Source organism: Mustela lutreola, chromosome 1, assembly GCF_030435805.1.
Source record: "Mustela lutreola isolate mMusLut2 chromosome 1, mMusLut2.pri, whole genome shotgun sequence".
NCBI lineage: Eukaryota > Metazoa > Chordata > Mammalia > Carnivora > Mustelidae > Mustela > Mustela lutreola.
This window is the reverse complement of record NC_081290.1, coordinates 247,650,521-247,675,374: the sequence shown is the minus strand read 5'-3', so window position 1 is coordinate 247,675,374 and position 24,854 is coordinate 247,650,521. Positions and strand designations below refer to the sequence as shown.

The following is a 24,854-nucleotide window of genomic DNA, read 5'->3' as shown; positions in this document are numbered from 1 at the left end:
GTGGACTCCAGCCATGCTGCGAGCTCACCAGATGGTTCTGGGAAGGGTTTAGAGGACCCAGGCAGAGGGCTCGGTTTCCATTCAAGGAATCCTTCTCCTCTTTCCTGGTGGATTGATTTGTTCCAGGAGCTCTCTCAAAGTGAGCATTAAGTAACTGGCCTGTAATTTCACCATCATTTTTAGGGTCTTGACAGATGGCACTGTACTTGCCCTTCCTCGGGGGACCTTGCCTGTCTCACGGGAGCTCTCAATAATCATAGTGACAGCCAGTGCCTTGAAGTGCTCTCGGACATGTGCCAAGACGAAAGTGGGCCATTTTGAGGAATCTTGGGTCATCTTCTTCTTAATCAGAGAGTGACTTTTTACTTCAGGAAGAAGCCTCATGTGGCCAAAAGACCTGAAGAGCCAGGTTCAAGCTCTGTTTGGCTGTTTTTTGGCTGTGTGATCTTAGGCAAGTCATTTAACCTCTCTGGGCCTGAATTTCCTCGTTTGTTAAATGAGCCTCCTAATCTCTGATTTGTCTGCCTCGTGGGATATGTGATGTCATTGACTTACTCACACATTCCTTCTTCACTTTTTCTCTCTGTTATTCGACAAGTATTTGTTGACTAGGCAGAGGTGAGGGGAGGGCACTCCAGGCAGAAGGAATACTAGAAATAAAGCTGTAGAAGTGGGAGGTGCCCCTTGGCATAGTTTGCTTAGCTAGGGGCTGGAGAGAAGCAGGAAGGACTGGAATCATTCAGGTGTAACAGGCGTGGGTCCTTATTCAGGCCTGACGTGTGAGCCATGGAAGGGGCAGCTGGATGTTTCTCTTGGGGGGTGGGGGGACAGGGCAGTGGAGGAATAGGAATGATGAAGGAGAGGCTGTGCCTCAGGGTGGCTCTTACCTCACGCCGGCCTTCTGCTTCAGGCCTCACGTCTGTGGCTGAGTTTTAGCTACTTTGGCCTTATCCCCCATGAGCTGGGTAACCAGTAGAAAGCACAAGACTGGTAGGGACTGGAGTTCTCTGGCTCATTGGTCTGCCTTCTGGGGAGCTGTCCCAGGCCACATGCAAGGTCACTTAGGAAGCCATCACGCTGCCGTCAATACACATTTCTCTGCAGCCTAAAGATGAGCAGCTTGGGGGCCTCTCCCACGCCTGCCCGAGGAGATGGAGGTGTGTGGGGAAGGGCTGCTCACCTCTATCAAAGACCACTGGGCCAGCTGTTTGCCAGGCATTTACAGAATCATCTGTTTGCACAGAGTTTGTGGAGGGCGGCTCACTCCTGTTTCACATAGGAGGGACCTAAAGGGGACTTAGGAGAGGTGGGCCCCCCTCCCTAGTGGCTGAGCCATACTCTGCTCAGCATGCAGCAAGGGAGGGCAGTTAGCAGGACGACTGGTCAGCTCAAGGCTGTGGGGGAAGCACTCTGTGGGCTGGGAATTGCTGTGCACACGGGTAGGGAGTCACAGAAGTACCGCTCCTCAGTGAAAGTATTTGGGACTTGCTTGGGTCCTTCCTGCTTGGGCTGATAGAAGTTCCAGCCTTTGGTTTCTCCTTTCCTCACACTTTCCTCCAGCCAGCCCCAGAGTGAATGGCTCCACTCACCCCTTCTCCCCCCCGCTTTTTTGGGGGAAGAATATTAACTCTGTCGTACAACATTAACATCAAATTTTTTCCCCCCATTTTGGTAAAAACAGTAGTAAGTCATAGAATTTTCATGCTGGAAGGGCCCATCTTCTCCTTATTTGAAATGTAGGCAAACAAGCTCGGGAGGACAGTTATATAGCTAATGGATGCAGAGCCAGGATTGGAACCCCGTGGGACCCTCACCCAGAACCTCTTCACTGTCCCACATCGCCCCTCTGAAGGAGACTCCAAGTGCTTTGTCGCCTTTATGCAAGAAGAATCCAGCTTAATCAATTTCATTACACCAGCCCTTTATGTAACAGGGCTGTTTCCGGGTCCTGGCAGATGGTCCATAGTAACAGTGCTCTGCTGATTTGGTTGGAACTGATCCTATGAAATGAAAAATCCCGTGTAGCAGATGCCTTTCGCAGTCCCTGGCCATGGAAAAGTCAGCCTCTCCAGGGAAGGCACTGTAGCTTTGGCTCCTGCCTGTGTCTGGCGTGGCTAGAGGTGAATCACTGGAGGGAGACTTAAACGGTGTCCGCTTTTCCCAGGAGGCTGCACTGGCGACTTAAGAGTTTCTTGGCAGGTGGGGTGCTGGTAAAGGGTGTTTCTTCTGGTGCCTGAGGGACAGATGGGAACAGGGAGCAGAGTGGGAGGGAGATGAGCAGATGTGGAAGGGAAGGAAGGACAGACTGTCCCACCATGGATCTGGCCTGGCGGACCTTCACACTTAGGAGGCCATGCACTTCCAGATGAGCAACTTGGATGTAACTGCAGTGTTTGGCACACATATCAGCCTTGACCGTGGACTTGGACTTCAAGCCTCCCCCAACCCCTTTCACTGAAATTGCTGGCCCCCGAGTCTCCTGATATCTTGCCTTTCCTGGTGGGTGCTTGATCATACTAGTTCTCCTCAGTGGCCTCCTGTGGTGATGCACATTTCTGACACTGCTTGATGCAGGTGGCAAGTCTCCAAGCCATTGTGAAGTGGGCTTCACTTCCAAGGCCTCTCCTGACCTTGTCCTGCTGCTCAGTTCTTGCCCTTGATGGGTCCTCGCATTTGGGGGGTGGGAGAGTGCTTCCCTATTTGCAAATGCAGCCCTGTTAGGACACCTGTCACAAAGAACCTGGGAGAGATTCCCAGGGGTGGGGTTGGAGGAAATTTGAGAGGCACCAGTCTAAGTTGTGTCCTAAGACATTCTCACTGGTTGGGCATGCACCAGCATCCTAGGATAGGCTCCCTCCCCTCCTTGCTCCTGAGCCTGGTGAATCATGTGCCCCCTGAAAGAGTGGCAGCAATCTTCGTCTCCCCTGTTTGAAGATGTGAATCTGGGCCTCATGAACTGAAAGCCAGTTTCTCTTTGAAGTACGAGTATTTTTTCTGGGGGGTCATAGGATCTCTTGCGGCTTCGGAGCTGGAGCCCTCGCTTCTTCATAACAGCTCTAGCACCTTTGTGAGCTTTGTGGGCCTTAGGTCCCAGTTTGTGGTTTGGCTGTGGTCCTGCTTCTGCAGGGCCTCGCGGTTGTCTGCAGAGGGAGCTGTGTTCCTGTGGCCATGGGCTGGGACATCACTGGCCTGGAGCTTTCCTCTCTGCAGGCTGGCGTGCTTGGGAACTGCGGCTTTCCTCCGCAAACCAGCCTCTCAGGTCTCATTCCCAGCTCCAGCCTCCAGCTTGGGCATTGTGAGTCATCATCAGCAGCAGAAAACGAGGCCTCGCCAACAGCTGGGTGCAGCGCCTGGCCATTTTTTCCAATTCTTTTTTAGTAACTTCACTGAGATGGGAGCTGCTGCTGACCTTTTGTAATGGACAGTGACTGGAGGTGGAGTCCAGGGTGAGGGCGGCAGCTCTAGGTAGGGAGGAAAGGAACCCTGGGGAGATGGGGTAGGGATGTGTATCTTTCTGTCCCCCAGCCCCTGGGCCTCCCGAAAAGCCATCCCTGTGAGAAAGGCAGGGCCTCACCCATGTCTCTTCTTCTCTGCGAAGGAGCCTAGAAAGCTTTAGCTGATGCAGCTAGCAGTGGGACCTGTGAGAGGATGACAGGTACTTCTCTCAGAAGCTGTGGACAGGATGGAGTAGAAGTCAGGATGACCTGGCTTAGAACCCCAACCCTAACCCTAGTCTTGCTTTGCTTCTAACTCACTATTTACCCTGGGTGAGTAAGTCAATTTCCTTACTGGGCCTCACTTTTCCCAGCCAGAAGCGGGTGGATGGTTGGATTAGAGTGTTCTGAGGTCTCTTCCTGCTGTGAGTGAGTCTGTCACGAATGTAAAGAATTTGAACTTTGTTCCCATGACCATCTTGAACATCTGAAACCTGTAGCTTCTTCTCCAGATGAACAGTGCTCATGGCGTGAGGACATAGGTATTATTCCTACCCTCTAAGAACTTATAGGCTGTCTTCTTCTTTCCTTGCTCTAGGAGACAGTACAGAGTCTGCTGGGAAGCAGGAAAGTGGGATTCTGATTCTGGCTCTGCTAGAACATTTTGTGTGTCCTTGGGCAGATCACTCCTCTCCTTCAGCCTCCTTTTCATTTTCTGTAAAGTCAAGGGATTAGACTCGCTTCTTGGCTTCACCTCCACCCCCCCTTCCCCTGCCCCCATCTCTACTTGAGCCTCCTTACCAGCTCTTCTGCAGGGCGTGATTTCTTAGCTGCAGAAACCCTGGGGTATAGTTTTCCTTTCTCGCTGGGAGGGAGAGAAGCAAGATTATTTTTTTAATTACGCAGCTAAGATTAGGCAGCAATCTGCATTTTAAAATGTTATTAATAAGAGTCTAAAAGTGTGTGAAAAAACTCTGGAGTTTGAATGTGATGTGAGCTGGGAAACATCTGCACGACCCCCAGCCTCCCCCAGAGAGTTTTCTCCAGACACCAAGCAAGTCCTGGGGATGACCATCAGCCTGGTTTGTGCCCAGATCCTTGGAGGAACAGGGAACCCAAGCATCCCACTAGAGCAGCCCCCTGAGAGCCAGGGCTCAACCAGGCATCCCACCAGAGCAGCCCCCTGAAAGCCAGGGCTCAAGGCCTCGCCTCTCCCAAGGGCTCTTACAGTCTGGCTTTAGACAAACAGTGATTACTCTTGATATTACTAGCACCTCCCTTGGAGTTTACAGAGTATTCATGTTTGTCCCCCTTACTTCGCATCACAGTCCTGAGAGGTAGATAGAGCAAATTTCATTGCTCCTTCAGCTGCCTGGGTTCTTGTAAAGATTCTTCCTTTAAGCAAGGTGGTGCATAGCAGAGGAAGAGCTCCAGATGGGAAGTTGGGAGCTGAGTGCCTGCCCTAGGCCTCTAGTGCCCTCCCTAGCTCTGCCTGTCCCTTTTCCCTACTGTGTGTTCTCTACAGCACTCAGAGTCATTTGCCAGTGCATATGTTTTTTATGGTATTTGATCAGTTGCCTCCTCCCATCCTTCCCCCCAAGCCCACTTGAATATAAGCTCCATGAAGGAGGAGAGTTTTGTAGACCCTAGTACCTGGGAGAGCACCTGGCCTACAGAAGATGGGCAGTAATGTGTTGAATGTTGTGAGTGCAGGCTCTGCTTCTAAGTAGTCACTGGGACTTGGGAAAGATACTTTTCTCAGTTTTGTCTTCTCTTCGGAGGAGTTGGATGGGATGGTCTCTGATGTCCTTGGTGGCATCCAAAGTCTATGGTAAGAGCAATGCCTAGACCCCTTTTTCTTCAATGAACATTGAGCACCTGATCTGGGCCAGGCCCTGTGCTAGGTGCTGAGAGGAATACAGAGAGAATAAGAAAGGATCATTGCTCTTCGCCTTCTAGTGGGTGTGATGGTTGATTTTATGGGTCACCTTGACTGGGCCATGAGGCGCCCAGATATTTGGTCAATGTTATTTTGAGTATTTCTGAGAGGGTGTCTTTAGATGAGATGAACATTTATGTCATGGACTGAGTATTGTTGGCCCTCACTAATATGAGTGGGTCTCTTCCAATCAGTTGAAGGCCCGAGTAGAAAAAAAGGCAGACCAGACCCTTCCCTGAATAAGAGGGAATTGTCCTGCCTGGTGGTCTTCTGGGACATTAGCTCTTGCTGCTTGACAGCCTTGATGCTGAGACACTGGCTCTGCAGCTTCCGTAATCATGTGAGCCAATTCCTTATACATCTCTCTCTCTATTCTCTTAGTCTTTTGTTTTTGTTTTTTAAGATTTATTTATTTGACAGGGGTACAGTGAGAGAGGGAACATAATGAGCCGAAGGCAGACGCTTAACAGCTGAGCCACCCAGGTGCCCCTGAATCCTCTTAGTTCTGGTTCTCTGGAGAACGTTGGCTAAGACAGAGGGCAACACAAGACCTGCCATCACATAATCTTGCATTTGATGGTATAGAATAGTTGTTGGAACAAAGGTACAAGCCTTATTCTAATGGCTCCTAAAGGAAGAGGTGTCGAAACAGGAGGATGATGGGATGCTTTAGGGTGGCAGTGACATTCAAGCTGGACCCTGAAGGGTGAGAAGGAGTTCTGTAGGTAGAACGAGCAAAGCAGTATTATGGGTTGACCAGATTTAGGGGCTGGGACCCAGCATGACCCTAGATCCTGGGAGGGAGGAAGTAAGGTATGCCCTTGACAAAGGAGCAGCTGTCCAGCATGGAGAGAACAGAGGGACTGTGTGGAAGGCCAAGGAACTACTTAAAGTAGGACCCAGTTCAGGAGAAGAAACCATTCCTCCCTGCTTTTGTCCGGGAAGCCCTAGCCCTGCATGATATCGTCCTGTAGCTGGTCTGGGGCCTCCTCACGGTGCAGTCTGTCTTGACTTCCATTACCAGTGCTCCCGATTTGATAGCTAATAGAGTCAGTGAAGACAAAATGGGGCAGCAGCGTGGCATGCATGGTGTGTTGTGGGATTCTGACCTTGGCCATGTGGGCCACAGGTGAAGCGTGCTCAGTCACTCAGCAGCTAGGCTCTTTGTGTCCCCGTGACCCTGAACAACCTCCAGAAGTCCTCGGGAATGTTCCTTTTTGAAGAGGCATTGTGACCCAGTGAAAAGCAGTATGTCCTCTCCAGGGCAGTGACTGGGGGTCCCAGCACTTGTGCCAGGTCCCTGGACTGTGTCCAAGCTCTGCTGCTGACAGTTGCAGGAGGCTGAGCCTGAACCCTAACCTCAGCCCTAACCTCTCCTGTGCCTTAATTTCCCCACCTGTAATTTGAGGATTTTAATGATGCCTACTTGTGAGGTGTTTCTGTGGACAAAATGGGACAAGCCAGGGAGAGTTTAGCATGAAAGAAGTGCCCTAAGAATATTAGCTACTATTATTATTATCATCGTAGCTTTGCAGCATATGAGCTGTGTGATCTTGAGCAAGTCATTCAACTTCTGAGATCTATTTCTTTATCTGTAAGAGGGGGTTCACACCAATCATTCAGGGCTGATTAGAGTAGATAACTTAATGGCAGTGCCTAAAATAGAGTTTCACCCAGAGTCACCTCTCTGTAGAACTATCCACAGTCCCTTACCTTTTGTTCATTCTTGCTCTTTTTTAGTTGGGCAGCCAATGTTTGGAAATTTTATTCCTGCATTAACTTCAAAAATTCCAAACTTTTTTTGTTGGCGATATTGTCCATGATACAGCTTTGGAGACTAAGGAAATTTTACTAAGAAATTATAGGATATACAGTCAATCCCAATCTTCATTTAAATTGTTAACTATATGAGTGGTCCTTTTTTTTTTTTTTTTTTTTAAAGATTTTATTTATTTGAGAGAGAGAGAGAGAGGTGAGGGGAGCACAAGTAGGGGGAGTGGCAGATATAGAGAGAGGGAGAAGTAGGCTCCTACTGAGCAGGGAGCCCAACACGGGGCTTGATCCCAGGACCCTGGGATCATGACCTGAGCTGAAGGCAGATGCTTAACTGACTGAGTCTCCCAGGGGCCCCATGAGTGGTCTTTGATATGGGTGGGTGTTTTATTTTAGGACACTGGTCAGACTAAATATTCTAAGGATGCCAATAAAATTGGGTTGTATACCACTCACTTTGACAGTGAAGATTTTTAGACCTTGTCGTTGAAGTGTAGATCAGGAATGTCTCAGAGACCATCTAACCCAGTCCTCTTTTTTTTATGGTTGGGAAGAGTAGACCCCTGGAGTAGAAGGGACCTCCTTAAGATCACATAGCCTAAAAGGAATCAGGACTAGGCCAGGTTTTCTGAGTCTTAGATTAAAGCTTCCTCTTGCTTCCCTCTCTTCTCTTTCCCTAGCTTCCATTTGTTGGTATCGCATGGTCCTTCAGAGGCCTCTGACATGCCAGATAGTATGCTCAAATCTTATAAAAGTCCAGAATTCCAAGATGGAGCCTTCAATGCTCTTCCGCTTCTTTGGTTGTCCATAGAGACATTGACCCTAAGACATTGGTAGGTGGGTGTTGGCTGAGAAGATATGACAAATTGGTAGACACTGTGAGTGGATACTGAAAATCCTTGATTAAGGCTGTGGAGGTAAACCAGCAGAATGAGAGTACTAGTGGCTAACATTTACTGTGTTGCATACTTTTTGCAAAAGTATCTTTACAATAGCCTTTCAAGTAGATGTTATTATTCCCGTTTTATAAATGTTGAGTAATTTTCTCAAGATTATGGAATCAGTGAATGATAAAATTCAGTAGTTAATTTCATTTGTTTATTCTGGCAACAAATATTCATTGAGTACTAGCTTTGTGCTGGGCATTATTCTAGGGATTAGAGATGAGCAAAATCAGACAGTCCCCGAAGTCATAGAGCTCACTCTCTGGAGAGGAGGCAGACATTAATCAAAAGTCTTTCTAATGAGTGTATGTTTATAAACCAAGAGAAGTGCCCCAAGATGAGGAACGTCGTTCTCCAAGATTGTTGCATAGAGGAATCTGGTCTTGACTAAGGACCTTCAGAGTTGAAGAGGCAGTAGGAGTTGACTAGGTGAAGGGGGCTGGGACATTGGTGACAGCCAGGGACAGAGGGGAATGGCATAGCTGCCCTGTAGAGGGAGGCAGGGCACATTTACCACAGCCTGGTGTGACTGCTTCTGCCACCTGTGTCCTGAGCTCTCTCCTTTCCCACTCTTCTCCTTCCTTGGAAGGATTAAACTGGGGATGCCAGTTCGTTCTGCATTTGACCAGTCCTTGGTTGTCATCAGCGCCTTTTAATAAAATCTCTATCCAAATGTCAGAACAAAGGATGAGTTCGAGAAATCAGGTTCTCATACTTTGCAGACTCAGAATTAATAACCTGAGAGTAACTGGTGTTTGTTAGCAGATGAATTATAAATGTCACAAACTCCTAGCTAGGGCGTGGCTCACTTGTCACTTGCGTGTGCTCCAGGAGGCTTCCTAGCACCCTGGAATATGCTATGGGAAGGACTGGGGGGCTATATGGCCTTTTCTCTGCCTTGACCCAGAGGTGTGTTTTTATAACATTTACCTCTGTTTGCTGACTCCCTCAGATACATTTAATGTCACTCTGTTCCCTTTTGGGACATTCTATTAAAGTGTGAATGCTCATTGTATTACACTCCATCTTCTTCTCACCTCAGGACCCCCTTCCCTGGAGTGGGGTAGAAATTCTCCTTCCCTAAAGAGCTTAGATATTGCTGGAGTGGCTTCTTAACTGCCTTTACCCTCATTCATGAAAGCCCTCTGATAGATGCTGAAGGAAGCTGGCCCCTTGAATATTCACCAGCCCCCTAGCCCTCTGACCTCCTCTGCCCCTGCCAGGGCTTGGCACAGAATAATCTTTCTTCTCACTTACTTCCTCTTTTTTTTTTTTTAAACAAAAGATTGTATTTATTTATTTATTTATTCATTCATTCATTCAAAAATTTTATTTATTTATTTGACAGAGATCACAAGCAGGCAGAGAGGCAGGCAGAGAGAGAGGAGGAAACAGGTTCCCCGCTGAGCAGAGAGCCTGACGCAGGGCTTGATCCCAGGACCCTGAGATCACGACCTTAGTCAAAGGCAGAGGCTTAACTGGCTGAGCCACCCAGGCACCCCAAAGATTGTATTTATTTATTTGAGAGAGAGAATAATAGAGAGTGAACAGGTGGGTGGGGGAAGGTGAGGGACAGGAGAGGGGGAAGCAGACTCCCCACTGAGTAGGGAGGGCCCAGGGCTCCATCTTAGGACCCTGGGATCCTGACCTGAGCCAAAGGCAGATTCTTAACAGACTGAGCCACGCAGGTGCCCCACTTCCTCTTTATTTATATTTGACTGTTTGATAAGATGTTTGCAAAACCACTCAGGAGAGTTAAATTGTTTAGTAATGAAATAATATTTCATGACTCCCTTTGATGGAGTCTTTGATGGGACCACAGATCTGGCATCTTTGCCCTTTTGTCTATTTCTTTTAATGGCACCACCAGCCTTGAAATCCTGAAATCTCAGAGTGGTGTTCATTTCCTCCTGCTCCCTTTCTCTGACATCTGATGGGGTACCAAGTCTTGCACATTCTTAACTTATTTTCCCCTGTGACTTCAACCTTAGGTTCAACCCTGATCCATCTTAGGCTTGTGTAATTGTAGTGACTTTCTTCCTTCCCTTTGGTTACTACTGCTCTGCCTTTGGATAAGTGCCCAGTCCCTTGTGCACCAGATGGGGCTGGGCAGAGAGATACCCAGGATACCATACAGAGAATGCTTAGACCAGTACATAGTACACAGTAGGTGCGACACTAGTGTTAGCTATGAATGTTACGAATGTTCTTATTACTGGTCCCTCTACCTTTGCCAGATGCACCATTCCCAGACACTCCTCTGACCAGGCCCCACCCCAGCTCCCCGTCCACAGTCTCCCCATAGTCTAGTTAGCAGCAGTTCCTAAAGTGAGCATGTGAGACGAATTGCCAGGGTATGGGAAGAAAAATTATGATTCCTTTTATGTGTTTTTACCTCATTCTTTTAAGTTTTCTACATTGTGGGTATATTTTACACTGTATATTTTAAAATAAGGATATACTGATAATTGATATATGTATATAAGTATATATTTTAATAAATAGATGGATGTATATGTATATGTGTATGGAGGTGTATATGTGAGTATACATATATATGGTATGTCAAAAAAATACTTTATTAACAGGGGAGTGCAAGCCAGCAAGTTTGGACTGGTTTGGAAGGTGGGATCCAGACCCCAAGCCTGGCATGTTCCTGTGGTGACCCCAGCCCGAAGTCCTGACTCACCTTGAAGTCCCTCTTCCTTGTGACCCTCACTCTCTCTCCACCTGCCCCACTTTGTGTCTTTTGGTTCTCTGATCGCTTGTCCCTTCTCCCCACTCCTAGAATATTCTACCTCAATCTCCCCTTTTCTTTTCCTCTCTAGAAGTTCAGCTTTAATGTCACTTGTTCCATCAAGCCTGTCAGAACAATTTTGGCCTGAAATCCTGCAAGTTCTTTAGGCATGCTTTGTCAATGCTGCTTACTTGGCCCCTGTTGTGTTCTGTGTTGTGTTGGAATCTTTTGCCACCTGTGCCTAACGTCTTGGCTCCATAGTGATTTTGTGTCAGTTTGTGCATGGGCAGGCCTTGCAAGTAAATGGTATTTTACTTGCTGACTTTATTTTGTGCTCTTGGTCCTTTTTCTCATTTATCTGAAGACACATACTTTTTGGATGACATTAATGTATGTCTCTTTTACCACAGTAACATATAATTCTTGGCTATAAGGCAAAAATTTGTTACATTCGTGATCTGAATCTCCTCGGATTTGACAGCAGGCTTCTGCTTGAGACATATTTTTGTTTAGAGTGCCTTAGTGAACATTTTGTGTGTGTGGACTCATTGTTTTCTTTTTACTCCAGGTGACCTAAAATCATCATCCTTGTGTTAAATGCCTTTATTTCAGCACTTATAGTCCTGAGTTCTGCAAGGTGTCCTGGGAAATGAGCGGGTACACGGAACATTCCCATTTGATCTGGACTTTCCCCCTCCTCAAACACTGTAAGAACTGACAGCAGCTGGGCAGTCAGTGGAGCTACCAAAGGGCTTGGAGTCAGAAAAAACAATGGGTTTTAATCTTGGTTCTACCATCTGCTGATTGTTTGGTCTTGACCAAGTCTTTTAACCTCATTGTGAAATAAGTTTAGTAATCTATACTATGTAGAACTATTTTGAGGATTAATTAAGATAGTGGCTCTGAATGTGCTGGGCACCTAGGAAATGGTCAGTAAGTTTCTGTTTAAAAGAAAAGGAAAATAAGAATCTCCTTTGTCTTCTGTGAGCCTTCTAATGCAGGGTGTATTTTTTGGGAAAAACAGACAGCTTCAGAGAATGCATCTAACTGACTGGGCAAATTTGGGCTGGAGAGTGAAGGCTGGACATCCAGTCAGCCTGGTTTTTGGTCTTGTCTCTAATAGAATGTCTGTGGCCTCCTCAGGGAACATGAGAATTAATTAGTTAATCTTTGTAAAGTGCTTTGAAGGTGAAAAGTGCTATGTAGGTAGAATGGTTGAATTGCTATTGGAGATGGAATAATGGCAACACCATATCCTGGCAGTCTTGTTTGCCTTGGACATCAGTAATCAATAGCAGAGAAGATTCTAAGATGTCTTACTTCACAGGAATGGATTCATTGTGGGATTTAGTTCTTTGATAGACTTGCAGATAACATCTTGCCAGTTCTTTGCAGCAGAAGAATGTAGGGTCAAGTTAAGAAGTAATAGTCTCATCTTCTAGCTTCCTGGGACTCTCCTTTCTAGGGTAGTCTGGTTATATATCCCACCCAGCTCAAGTAGAGTGACAGTTTGCTAGTTTTGGATGCTTTGTGGGTCCTGGGCACATGAGCTTTTTTGTTGTTCCTACAGAAGTGAGGGGAGAGTGTTGAGTGTTGGGTGTTGGTTATCCATTGATGTGGACCCTGTTTGAATAACTAATACAGAATGGTACCATGGGTAGAAGAAGGAATTGTGTGACTGTGGGCTAGTCACTTCTCTGAACCTTAACTTCTCACCTGTGAAATGAGAACACAGTAGTTGATGAGTTCAGTAATAAAGGTGGCCCACAAAGAGGGTGGGTTTCATCCTTTCTGTGAGGGATTGAGGGGTCAAAAAAGGTTTTACAGAACAGGTGGTATGTGGGCTGGACTGTACAGCTGGAGCTATAGCTTATCAAACAACTAATGTGAGGAAAGGGCATCCACGGCAAGAACAACAACATGTGTGAGGCCATGGAATGGCTCATCTGAGCGGACCTGCTCCCAGTTCCTGTCGTACCCCATGGGCCACACAGACTTTGTTCACCTCTGAGGAAGCTCAGAACTTCCCGTGAACTCCTCGGTGTCTACATGATGTCTGTAAGCAGGCCTATCCTCTGAACTGCATCCCTTTGCTGTTCCGACATTTCCCCCCTGAGTCTGTGGTTGTATTGTAGCTGACACTATAAACCGTATGTTGAATATAGGACCAGATGAAGCTTTGATACTAAACACAGTAGTATCATAGTAGTAGATTTGTCTAGAATTTAATATGCATTGCTTGGTGTTTTGTCTCTTAAGCAAAGAGTCTCTTTGTTAAAATAAACATGTATAAAGAATTTATACAGCGCACATGGTTATGCATATTTATTGCAGAGAATCTGTTAATAATCTATGCCTCATCGGGTTTTGCATTTCTGTTGAAATAACAAATGTGGCACTTGGTACAACTGAGCGAGTTTGGTGAATTTCTTCTTATCTGGGAGAAGAAAGGCATTTCTCTTTTTCCAAAATCCATTTTCTTCAATCATCTTCTGCACTGGCCAGCTTCCCAGATGGTACATCTGGGGGACTGAGGCTTTCCTGGCTGTAAATGATTTTGTCTTTTTTCCCTTCTCTCACTCCCTTCCACCTCACATAGGCACTTGCTTTGGGCCTATGAGACTTGCTCCTTTGGGTAAGAGCATAGACTCTGAAGGTCGTTTTATGTGGAGAGAAAACACACAAAACTGGCCGTTAATTGTGCTAGGAGGAGGGTGCTAAGAGATTGTGGCATGGGGCAAGGCAGGAGCCTTGGGGACTTCAAGGCGGCTGACAGCCTGAGAACAGACGTCTGAGTGAGCCAAGGAGGGGTGGGGAGGCCATAATGTGTGGCCAGAGATCCCTGTCGCCTTGTCCCCTGTCAAAATGCAGGCACACAGGCTTTGGAATCCGCCTCCGCTGGAATCCAGCTCTGGTGCTGCCTGTTGTTTGATCTTGGTCGTGCCCTCTCACCCCTCCAAACCTCAGTCCCCGCATCTGTGAAAGTGTGAATAGTTGTGCTCTCCCTCCAGGAAGATAGGATGGCTCCTGGTACGTGGTAGTTAATACTAAAATAAACGCTCACACTTTGTCTCATAAGTCACTGCCTGCCCAGGAGAGCACAGCTGTGGAATGTAACCTTAATTCAGCTAATGTTTGTTTTTAGAAACTGGCAAGGTGTTTACCTGGGGCCGAGCAGACTACGGTCAACTAGGGAGGAAGCTGGCGTCTCCTGAAGACTGGAAACTACAAAGTCAGGATCCATCGTATCCCCACTCAGGACCTCGGAAGAGCATGCCTTCGCCTCTGCACTGCCTAACAGGAGCAACTGAGGTAGGAAGTGACTTTCCACAGAAGGGATGCTTCTCTTTCCCTTGTCTTGTGTCACAACAGAGACTGCGGGCCTACTGTGTGCTTCTAGTAGAGGCATTGTGGATTCCACACAGGACTCTGAAGGGGTCCTTGCCTCGAGTTGCTTGGGGTTCAGTATGGTAGAAAAGGGAGGTGCCTGGATAACTGTACTGCAAGCAGACGGGGCGTAACTCCTTCAGAGAGATTGTGAGTACTTTGGGTCCACTTCAGAGAGTGGGAGATGGAGTCAGGCCCTGCGGATTGGGTTAGGCCAGTGTCACGGAGGACACGGCTTTGAGCTGTGCCTGGGAGGATGGGTCAGACTCGAGCAGGCAGCTATAAGAGAGAAGAGGACTTTCAGGTAGGCACAATAGGTGGAATGGGGTTAGGGGTTAGGAAAGTGAAGAAAGTGTTTGGGGGACCACGGTGGTTCACTTTGGCTGGAGCATGAGGTGTCTGTGGGGGCAAATACGGGGTGATGTTGGAAAGACAGTTTGGAACCTGATTGAGGGGCCTTCGTAGTGAGCTAAGTATTCTGCACTACTGTTTATATTTCCCAGTGTGGAAAATATTGTAGTTCAGTTCCTTATTCAAGCCCCTTTAATTCCCTGAAATGTCTTGAATTTCTACATTTAAGGCAGGAGGCTTAATTTCTCCAGGGTGTGTGTTTCTGTTACTAAATTTTACTTTACTGCTGTCCTTAAAAAAAAGGAAAGGCTAGGTTTTTTGAAGAGAATGAGGAAGGCCACGTAGGAAATGTGCCTCTGAACCCAAGTTGGCTTAATGAAGGAATTCAGTCTTCATTCAGAGTCTGTCAAAAAAAATTAATAAGCTAGCGAGACTTCTGTAATTAGCATCAGACTAATTACAACCCTCTTCATACCTAGAGGGCTTCCCTTCCCCCGGGGCCTGCCTGGCCTCCTCCTTCCGGGTATGTAGGACGGTTCTCAGTTTCTGTTTCACATTCCAGACCTGCTCCTCTTGGGCCTTTCCTTAGTGCTGGGGTTAAGTCTGTCTGTCTTTCTTGCTCTCTCTTTGTTTAATTGAAAAGGCACTCATTAAACAAAACCACAAAGTCAATTTAGACATGGTAATAATGATGATGATGATGTTGACGATAAACCATCCATAATCTTAACCACCCTCCCAACTGCATTCCTTTATGCATATACACATGTACCTCCTTTATAAATGTGTAGTGAGAGCACCGAGGATGTTTGGTATTCAGTCTTCATTTATTTGATCACAAATGCTTTGCCTTGTTTCTTTCTGATCTTGAAGGTCGTTTAAAATGGACCTTATAACATTATAGGAGTCAAAGGTTCTGGGATTTTCCAAACCATTCTTCGAATGTTGGACATTTATCTCATTTCCTCTTTTTTGTTACTATGGTGGACTCTGCAGTGACTACCCTTTTGAACTGTTTCTTGAAGATACACTCTTGGGAATGAAATTATAGGGGCAAAGACCGTGAACATCTTTATGACTTTTGCTGTCTTTCTCTAGATTCCGTTTGAGAGACATTGACTGCCCTAGCAGGGAATGAGGGAATGAACTATTTTAGTTCGTATTGTCTGCTTAACCACAATACTAAGGTGCTGAGAGCTTGGTACCGAGAGTTTTAAAATTTATTTATTTGACAGACAGAGATGACAAGTAGGCAGAGATTTAGGCAGAGAGAGAGAGGAGGGGAAGCAGGCTCCCCACTGAGCAGAGAAGGGCTCCATCCCAGGACCCTGGGATCATGACCTAAGCCGAAGGCAGAGGCTTTAACCCACTGAGCCACACAGGCACCCGGTACCAAGGGTTTTAGACCCTTTACTCTTCTTTGCCTTTCTCAGAACATTTAGGACTTTGTGGTCAGGTAGCACAGCAGAGGCCCAGAGGCCTCATGGATTTTTCGGAGATGAGGCTCATGATGCCTGCCACAATGTGTCATCTGTGAGCACGACACATGAGGTTTGTGGTGTGTGGCAGGTCCTCTGTAACTGTTGGGCCCTTCTCTTTGCCTTTAACACTGTGTGGTGGCTGTCGTGTGTAGCACTGTGACAGATATGACCAGTGCACATACAGCCTAAGAGGCTGACGTTGAGGTGACTTTTGTGTAGTTTCTTTATTTTTTCTTTTTTTAAAGATTTTTATTTATTTATTTGACAGAGAGAGAGAGAGAGAGAGATCACAAGTAGGCAGAGAGGCAGGCAGGCAGAGAGAGAGAGAGAGAGAGAGAGAGGAGGAAGCAGGTTCCCCGATGAGCAGAGCGCCCCATATGGGGCTTAATCCCAGGACCCTGGGATCATGACCTGAGCCGAAGGTAGAGGCTTTAACCTGCTGAGTCACCCAGGTGCCCCTTTCTTAGTGTTTCTTAGCGGGACTGTCTGAGGGGCTGGCTTGAGCCCTGAGCCTTGGGGTGACTTCATGTCAGTGCTCCCTCTATCTCTGCTCCAGGCTCTGGGGTGCTGGTGTGTGTACTTGCCAGGCTCCCTGCAGGTTCAGACCCCAGGCCCCAGGCTGTCTCCTTTGGTAAATTTGGTCCTGGGGTCATTCCTGCTGTCAATGTTCCGGTCTGACCTGTCAAGCATCTGTTTGCCTGCAGCCCAGAGCCAGGCCAGTGGGCAGCTCTTAGCTACTAGAAGTGGATTCACCTTGGAAAAGATATAAAGCCCTACTAAACGAGGGGTTGCCCTGGGAGGGGCTTGGCCAGGGAGGTCCAGGGACACCTGGAGAGCAGGAACGGCCTTGAACAAAGTTAATGATTTCTGACCTTCAATGAATTGAGTGTGGCCCATAGCTGACCAGTTGCCTTCTTCCGTGTCCCAGGGATTAGCAGAGAGTGAGGTGTCTGGGATCCAGAGTGACAGCCACACAGAAGAGGGAAGCACAGGCGGTATAACCATCCCTTTCTATGAACCAAAGAAAACAGACAAACGCAATGTGATTTGGTGGCGCATCATACGAAAGACTTGACATGTATTATTTCATCTTCACAATAAAACTGGGTGCAAGTGTTAATATTCGCTGCTTTATGCGTCAGGAGACTCAGGCCCAGGATGGGCAAGTCCCTGGCCCCAGATCATACAGTATGTAAACAGTGGGGGTGGGACATGAACTTGAACTATTTGAAGCTCGCATACTTGCCTTGTAAATGAAGTAAAGTAGCATCTGTCCTTTTGCATATGTATCCTCACTTGGATTAAAAGTTCCAGGAGTCTGGGAGGTAGAGTCTCTGATCCCCCTAGAGTCTGAATACTTTCTTCAGAGCCATGTCTCATCTCTAGCCTAAGAAAGACTTTGGGATTGTAGCCTTGGCAGGTCTTTAATGTTCTTACAGTGGTGAAGACTATGCGTATCATGTTCTTTCAGCTTGGCCTTAGATACTAGGCCCCTCTAGCCACTCTTGGAAGATTTCAGGAGAAGCAGAGTCATTGGGATTACAACCCCCATGTACATATCTATGCAGAGTATGTGTGAACCACAACCGCTTCCCTGGCCCCAGCTGGGGCTATCATCTGCATGTTTCCTATGGAACCTTGGCTCTAAACTCAGCCCAAAGGTGGAAGCGGAAGTGCTTGTGCTCACTTAGTGGGTATGTTGGGGTCTCCCCAGGGTTCTGAAGCAGCTAGAGCTGGGCACCCAGTATGTGCATGGGACCTTCAGAAGAGGGCAAGCAGCCTCTGAGGGGATGGGATTGGGAGTCAGAAGACCTGGCTTCTAGCTTTGCTTCTGCCCGGACTGAGTGAATTTGAGCAACCCCTTTCCCTCCTAAAACCCTTAGTTCTCCCAGATACGGGTGGGGGATGTTAGACCAGGTGTTTCCTGATGTTTCTTACAGATCTAAGAGTCCCTTCCAGATCTGATTCTTATTTTATGGACATGATTGCTACATAAATTTATAGTGACTGCTGCCCTGGAGTCCCTCAGGGTCATAGTCAAGATCACTTGACCCCTGCTGCTGGCTCAACTTTGGCAGACCTGGGCATTTTAAGTAATCCAGAGGTTCCAGGCTTCAGTACCACTTAGCCTTGCTCTGTCTCTTTGCCTTGGCTCTGTTCTCTGCCCTTGTTCCTTGTCCCCAGGGCCTCCTGTTCCATTTTAGGTCATTGGGATTTAGTGTGATGCTGCTGTCTGGTCCCCCCAGGACTTGCAGTTCAACTTTGATTGCTGTCCCTGTGGCTGTGACCTTATTGCCAGAGGGAGACAGACCTCCCATGACAGTACTTCCTGGGCTCCCCATCTGCCACCCCCTCTATGGGCTCTGTGTGTGCTGTCCCACCGTTCCTGCTTTCCTGAGTTTACCTCTGTCTTGGCTTTGGGATTATGCCTATTCCATAGTCAACCCAGGAAACATTGGTTGACACCTGCCACATGCCTGCATTGACCACACAGTGGGGACAGTGGGTGGTGCATACAAAGATAAAGAATCTAGTCCGTGCCCTGGAAGAACTTCCAGGTTTGCAAATAGATCCTTACTATGCAGAATGGATGTGCTGAGTGGTATGTACGAAAGGCCAAGGGAACAGGGGAGATGGGGTGATTTATGTCGAAGACACCCATGAGCAGAAATGTTATTTGAGCTGGGTTCTTAAAAATGAGGAGGTGTTTGGCAAAGGGAGAAGGACATTCCAGCAGAGGGGACAACATGAGCAGAAGCTGTGAGTCTAGATCTGTTCTAGCTCCTGGGCCGCTCAGGATGCCTGCCGGTTCCAGTGGGGCAGCCTCATTTTGCAGTCTTGCTGCTTGTCTGGCCTGTCCCGTCCCTGCCATCTGTCTTTCTGATAGGATTACTGTTTGAAGGAAAATAAGTCCCGTGTCCCTTATCTCATTAGCTCCCAGCATGATGCTGTGAAATAGGCCAGACTGGGAATGATTTCCTTCTTTTACAGTTGAGGAAACCGAGACCCAGAGAGTCTAGGTAGGTTACAAGAAGGCCCAGGACAAACAGCCTGATTCCCAGGGTTTCTGAAGGCCTTGCTCTGGGCTCAGTCTGCAGCCATGGGCCTGAGTCATGTTCCCGGTTTAAATTCTGCCCACGTCTGGTTGAGCACCAAATCTCAGTCAGGGAGCTCAGGGCACATGTGCACGCGTGTACACAGAGGCACACACACGCACACACAGCCCTTGGAGCAAGAGCAGGAAACATGGAAATAAACAAGAGTTGAGCCAAGGATTGGGTACTTGTTAAGCCCAGAAGCCATCAACCCTGACTTTGCTGCAGGACTGAAAGTGTTTGTCGGAGGGCCTACCTGTGCACTGGGTCTGGGTGAGAGCTGTCAGAGTGAGTGGGAAAGCAGCTATTTTTAGTCTGCAGAGTCACTCACTCGGCGGTGCTAGCTGAGGTTTGAGCCAGTCCCCTACGCTTTCCACAGGGTTATTTCAGAAGGAGAAATACCACTTGAATGCTGTGTAAAACCCATTAACGAACCTGGAAGTTTCCAGGGCGTCTTTGTCCTGCAGCTCCCTTGGAATGCTACCCTTCCTGAATGACCTTCCTCTTTTCCTATATTTAATGCATTTCTAATTTTAAGTTTGTGTCAAGACTGTGGGACTTCAGTGCCCTAAATAACACAGAAATCTACCACCAGCAATCAGCTGAGTCTGGAGGGTTCTGAGAGAATTGAACACAACCCGAAAAAAGCATCCCTAAGTAGCTCTCCGGTAAGTAATCGCTTTCGTCACTGCTGTTCATAGAGGAGCGTGAGGTCTCGGAGCCCGTGCAGCCCCTGTGGCCCAGCCCTTCCAGGTGCAGCAGGCTCTAGAGGCCTCCCCGAGGAGGGGAGCAGTGTTCACGCGACGACGGTTTCACTGGGAGGTGAGAACAGCGGCACTTCTGTGTGCAGCTGCTGGCCTGACAGGAGGAGTCCTCACGCAAGCATGCGTCAGAGCCTCAGCCGGGCATTGTTCGTGGGAACACTCAGGAGAGAGAAGGGAGCCAACAGCCAGGGCTGTTTCGTTGGAAAGGGGTGGGAAAGGATGCGACACAGCCAGCCCTTCTGTACCAGCCGCTTTTGTCTTATTCGTGTGTAGTCACCATCTCCTTGTGCGAAACTGTTGGATCCAGGAGTGCAAGGGCCTTGTCTGTCTCCTCCAAAGCTGTGTTCCCAGGGTCAAGAATAGCTCCCGGCACCTCGTGGGTGCTCAGTGGATGTTTACTGACTGAATAAATGAAAACAGAATGAAAGAAAAGTTTCAGAGATACATGACCCTCTTTAGGTCCCCTGCGATTGCCCCCTGCAGTCCGCACTTCCCAGGGCCCAGGTCTGTGCCGGAATGGGCATTTGCATGTTTTCAGGCATTTGGGCAGCGTGTCCTGCAGAACCAGAGAACAGAGTATCTGACCTTGTAATAGACTCGAACAGCCTAGAAGTTTCTTACAGATTCTGCTGAGGATGAGGCTTATTGTCCTTTAGGGTTTCACAGTTGACCGAGTGCTGCTATGCATGTGCACCTCCAGTTGTCAGTCTTTCCTCCAGCAGATGCTTACATGTGCCTGTCTGTCCGGGCACTACATTAGGTGAATGCAGGGAGCAGGGAAGGATGGAAGAGTTCCCGTCTCAGGGGCTTGTGAGCTAGTGGCCAGGCTAAGATCAGTTCATTATAGGACCAGCTGAAGGTGACAAAGGCTGTAAGAGAGCATCTGACAACAATCTCATCCCAACCATGTCCTTGGGGACCTCCTCTTCCTTGCATTTTCAGCCCTTCCGGTTCTGTTGGATCCTGCAGGGTTGGGGTGGGGGGTGGTTGGGGTGGGAGGTGGTGACTGGAAAGGCTTCCTAAATTGGAAGCTTTGACATGAAATTATTTCTCAAGGGAGCTAATGCAAAATAACAGGGGAATCTTGGCAAGAACTCACATTAGGAGGAAAGCAGAGGAAGAGCAGCCAGATAGAGACTGTGTATCGACAAGAGAAGGAGAAAGCCAGCCAGCAACGGCAGCGTTCTCAGAAGTGAAGGAAATTTCAGCAAGGAGGTCAGGGAGGTCAGAGGCTGACAAAAGACGGCTGGGAGGTTGTGCTGACACCTCTGAGAGGCTCGAGCTGGGACCCAGGGAATGAGGGGATGGTGAGAAATGCAGGCGGTAGGTGTGAACAACCTTGCCCAGAGATTCAGTGGCCAAAGGAGGATGAGAGAACAAGTTCAGCGACTGGGAGGAGAGCTTGGTTTGAGTTCGTTTTGTGAGTGTGGGGAAACTGCAGTGTGTGCAAAGGCCGAGGGAAGGCATGAGCAAGAGAGTGAGTGAGAGAGAGAGCGAGCGAGCCTGAGCTGTGAGCAGAGATGCAGGAGGCCGAGGGCACAGCTGGAGCAAGGCGCCCGGGGAGATGAGAGAGGCTTGGAGTCTCTGTGAAGGGATGAGTTCTAACAAGACGCAAGGATACTTTCTTGTAGAACAGGAGTCAAGAGAAAAAGGGACATGTGAAGATGGAATTTTTGAGGTGGAGGAGAGAAATGCTTTCTTTGAAGTGTGTCTATATCTTCTGTTGTCGTGTTATGTCTTAGTTTTATTTATTTATTCAGTAAATGTTTACAGCATCTCAGTGTGGGCCGTGCACAGTGCAAGGTGCCAAGAATTCACAGAGCAAAGACCAGGTTGCTGCCCAAAGCTATCACATGGTATTTAAGCGCTGCAGTAGTTAGTAATATGTCTGACTCTAAATCAGACTTGAGTTCTTTGAGCATAGATGCTGTCTTTTTTTTTTTTTAAGATTTTATTTTATTTGTTTGACAGACAGAGACCACAAGTAGGCAGAGAGGCAGGCAGAGAGAGGAAGAAGCAGGCTCCGTGCTGAGCAGAGAGCCCGATGCGGGGCTTGATCCCAGGACCCTGAGATCATGACCTGAGCTGAAGGCAGAGGCTTTAACACACTGAGCCACCCAGGCGCCCTGAGCATAGATGCTGTCTTACTTATCCATGTGTGATGAGGGCCCAGCTTCATCCACAGCAAGGGACTGGAGTGAGTGTGTTGAGAAGAGGGTGAGAGCCCCTGATGTGTGGCTTCAGTTGTCCTGGTTAGATTGAAAGCCAGATTGTTTGCTGGCTTGATGAGGTTAATTTGGGGAGGCCTCCAAACAGGGATGAGTTGATTTTACTCTGTAGCGAGTCCATCCATCACAGTCTGGCAGCTGGCTGGAAATAGCAGAAGAAAGACACCATTATTGGCACTGGTGGGCCAGGGCAGTGGTGGCCACCCTTGTGCTGGGGCGAGGGGCAAGAGTTCCGAGAGAAAGCTGTTGTGAGCCCCGGGTTACATGGCACATGGTGACATAGTGCCGGGGCTGGAACCTGGCACTTGGAGCCCTCATTCTCATCGCCAGCCCCGTCTACCAACAGCTTCCTTTTGGGACAGTTCTGACGCCAGTGTCGCCCTGGGCTCTGGCTTTGGCTCTGGCTCTCACTAGGCGGTAGTGAGAACAGTGGTTCTCACTTGCAGTCTGGGTCGGTGTCTTCTGAGCACAGCAGGAGGAAGAGGATAGCCTCAGCAAGGACCAGGGCAGTGAGGTTAACCCACGACTTTGGGAAACCATAGTGCTCGCTGGACAGGGGAGGTCTGAGGGGCAGTCTTGATTGTGGAGTGAGACCTGGGATGGAATTTCTGCTCTGTCACCCACAATCGCTGTGATGTTGGGTCAGTGAGACCTCTCCAAAGTGGGAGTAATAATATCTGCTGTATCTTGCCCAGAGGATTATTGGAGTATGAAAATAAGATAGAGAAGGGTTTTTATAAACTCTCAAGTGCTGTACAGATGCTATTAGGTTCATAGCATACCAGGTGCTCTGTGTTTCGGATATGGGTTTTGTGATAAGTATGGGTCAGAGCTCCTCTCCTGTCTTTAATCACTTGAGATCTAAGGAGCTACACAGAACTGTCCTGGATCTTCAGATAAACAAGATTTGGAATCAGAACAAGTGAACATAATGGAGGCCAGAGGCTTGGTAATCCACAGCCAGCCTCCACGGAGTGCCACAGAGCATGGATTCCTGTCGAGGTTAGCTATCAGTGTTGACAGCAAGGATGCTTCTGGCTTGCTTTCTTCCAGCTGCAGAGGAAATTCATCAGCACTGATTTATAGTCCCAGTGACCTCACGTGTCACCACCGTGCTCTGCAGCATGACAACTGCCCCAGGCTGCACCCATGTTTACCCTGGAGCTTACCAGCTGTCTTTTGTTGCATTTGACCTTGAAAATTGGGCTGTCCCAGGGTAGAAGTAAACCATGCAGAAGTTTAGAGGGAAAACAGAAGCCAGTTAGGGTTTCAAGGAGGCTGTGGTGGTTTAATGGGAGAAGTGTGAGCTCTGTGAGGGCTGGTGGCCAGGGGACTAAGGCTGCCTCCATCTCTGCCACCGTCCCTCTGGCCTGGACCCCCATTATCTACCACCTAATTTCAGTGGCTGTCTCTCAAGTGAGAACCCCTTGTCTCTAGTTTGGCCTTATCCCAGCTGCTCCCACAGGCTGTTGGAATGATGTACTAAAATATACATCTGATTTTGTGATGTTCTTACCTTTTTTTTTTTTTTTAAAGACTCTTAGAAAATACAGAAAAAAAAATTCATTCCCACAATAAACATTTATTGGAAACCTGTTGTGTAGAAGAAACTCAGCCAAGGGCGCCTGGGTGGCTCAGTGGGTTAAGCCGCTGCCTTTGGCTCAGGTCATGATCTCAGGGTCCTGGGATGGAGTCCCGCATCGGGCTCTCTGCTCAGCAGGGAGCCTGCTTCCCTCTCTCTCTGCCTGCCTCTCTGTCTACTTGTGATCTCTGTCTGTCAAATAAATAAATAAAATCTTAAAAAAAAAAAAAAAGAAAAGAAAAAGAAAAACTCTTCTTTCTAAAAAAAAAAAAAAAGAAACTCAGCCAAGCCTTTAGGATATGGAAGAAGGTAAGACCTTGCCTCTACCCTCAAGGGGAAGGAGAAACATAGTCTGTAATCCCCACGGCCAGTGTGGGAAGAATGGGGTTATTAGAGCATAAATTCCAGGGTTGTTGTAGGTCTTATTCACCATGGAATCCCCATCACCTTGATTAGTGGCCGGCACATAGTAGGTGCTCAGCAGATACTTGTTACAGGGTTGAACATGTGCCCTTACTTTCCAGTGGCTTCCCATCTGGGATGCAGTCCAAAATCTCCAGCTTGACAGAAACTCTTCTTGATCCTTCCCCTGTCAGAACACCCAGCTTCACCCTCTACCAGTCTCACCCTTGCATTCTGCACTAGATTGATAGATAGATATATCTATCCTGAACCAACAGAATTATTATGATGTTTGATACGTCTAAGTTTTTGCACCGGCCCGTTCTTCTGCATCCGTTTGCCCTTGGCTGCTTGGACAATTGCTGCTTATCCCCCAGTGGGTAACAAAGATCATGTCTTACATTCATCTCAGTATTCCTGCCATCCAGCCTGACAAACCTGCTTCTTTTTTCTTTCTAGATTGAGTTTTTCTTTGTTTAGTGTCATTACACTTTCCTTGGCTCTGTTAGTTGCTGTCCCTAAAGCTCTAGTCCACCTTCCATCCACCTTCCTTGTCCCTGAGCCCTTTCGAGATTTCAGATCTGGAGTTTGTTGGGTGCTGGCTGATGAACCATGGCCTTCCTTTTGTGTTTCTTCAGCGCCTTCTCCCTCTGACACCAGCCCCATTCGGATAGCTGGACCGCTGTGCCAGTTCTGCTTGTATGTGAACTCTATACTCTGAGCAGGGCATGGATTTT

The 24,854-nt window shown here is 47.9% G+C and overlaps 1 protein-coding gene across 7 annotated transcripts in view; it reads left to right on the top strand.

Moving 5' to 3' along the window:
* SERGEF (secretion regulating guanine nucleotide exchange factor) overlaps positions 1-24,854 on the top strand; it is a 216,842-nt gene that overhangs the window by 35,720 nt on the left and 156,268 nt on the right. For all 7 annotated transcript variants that reach the window (XR_009345400.1, XR_009345390.1, XM_059137655.1 and 4 more), the window contains one exon: positions 13,973-14,139. Coding sequence is in view for 5 of the 7 variants with exons in the window: in XM_059137655.1 (XP_058993638.1) it covers positions 13,973-14,139 (167 nt within the window). In the remaining 2 variants the exon portion in view is untranslated. The remainder of the gene's footprint in view (positions 1-13,972; positions 14,140-24,854) is intronic.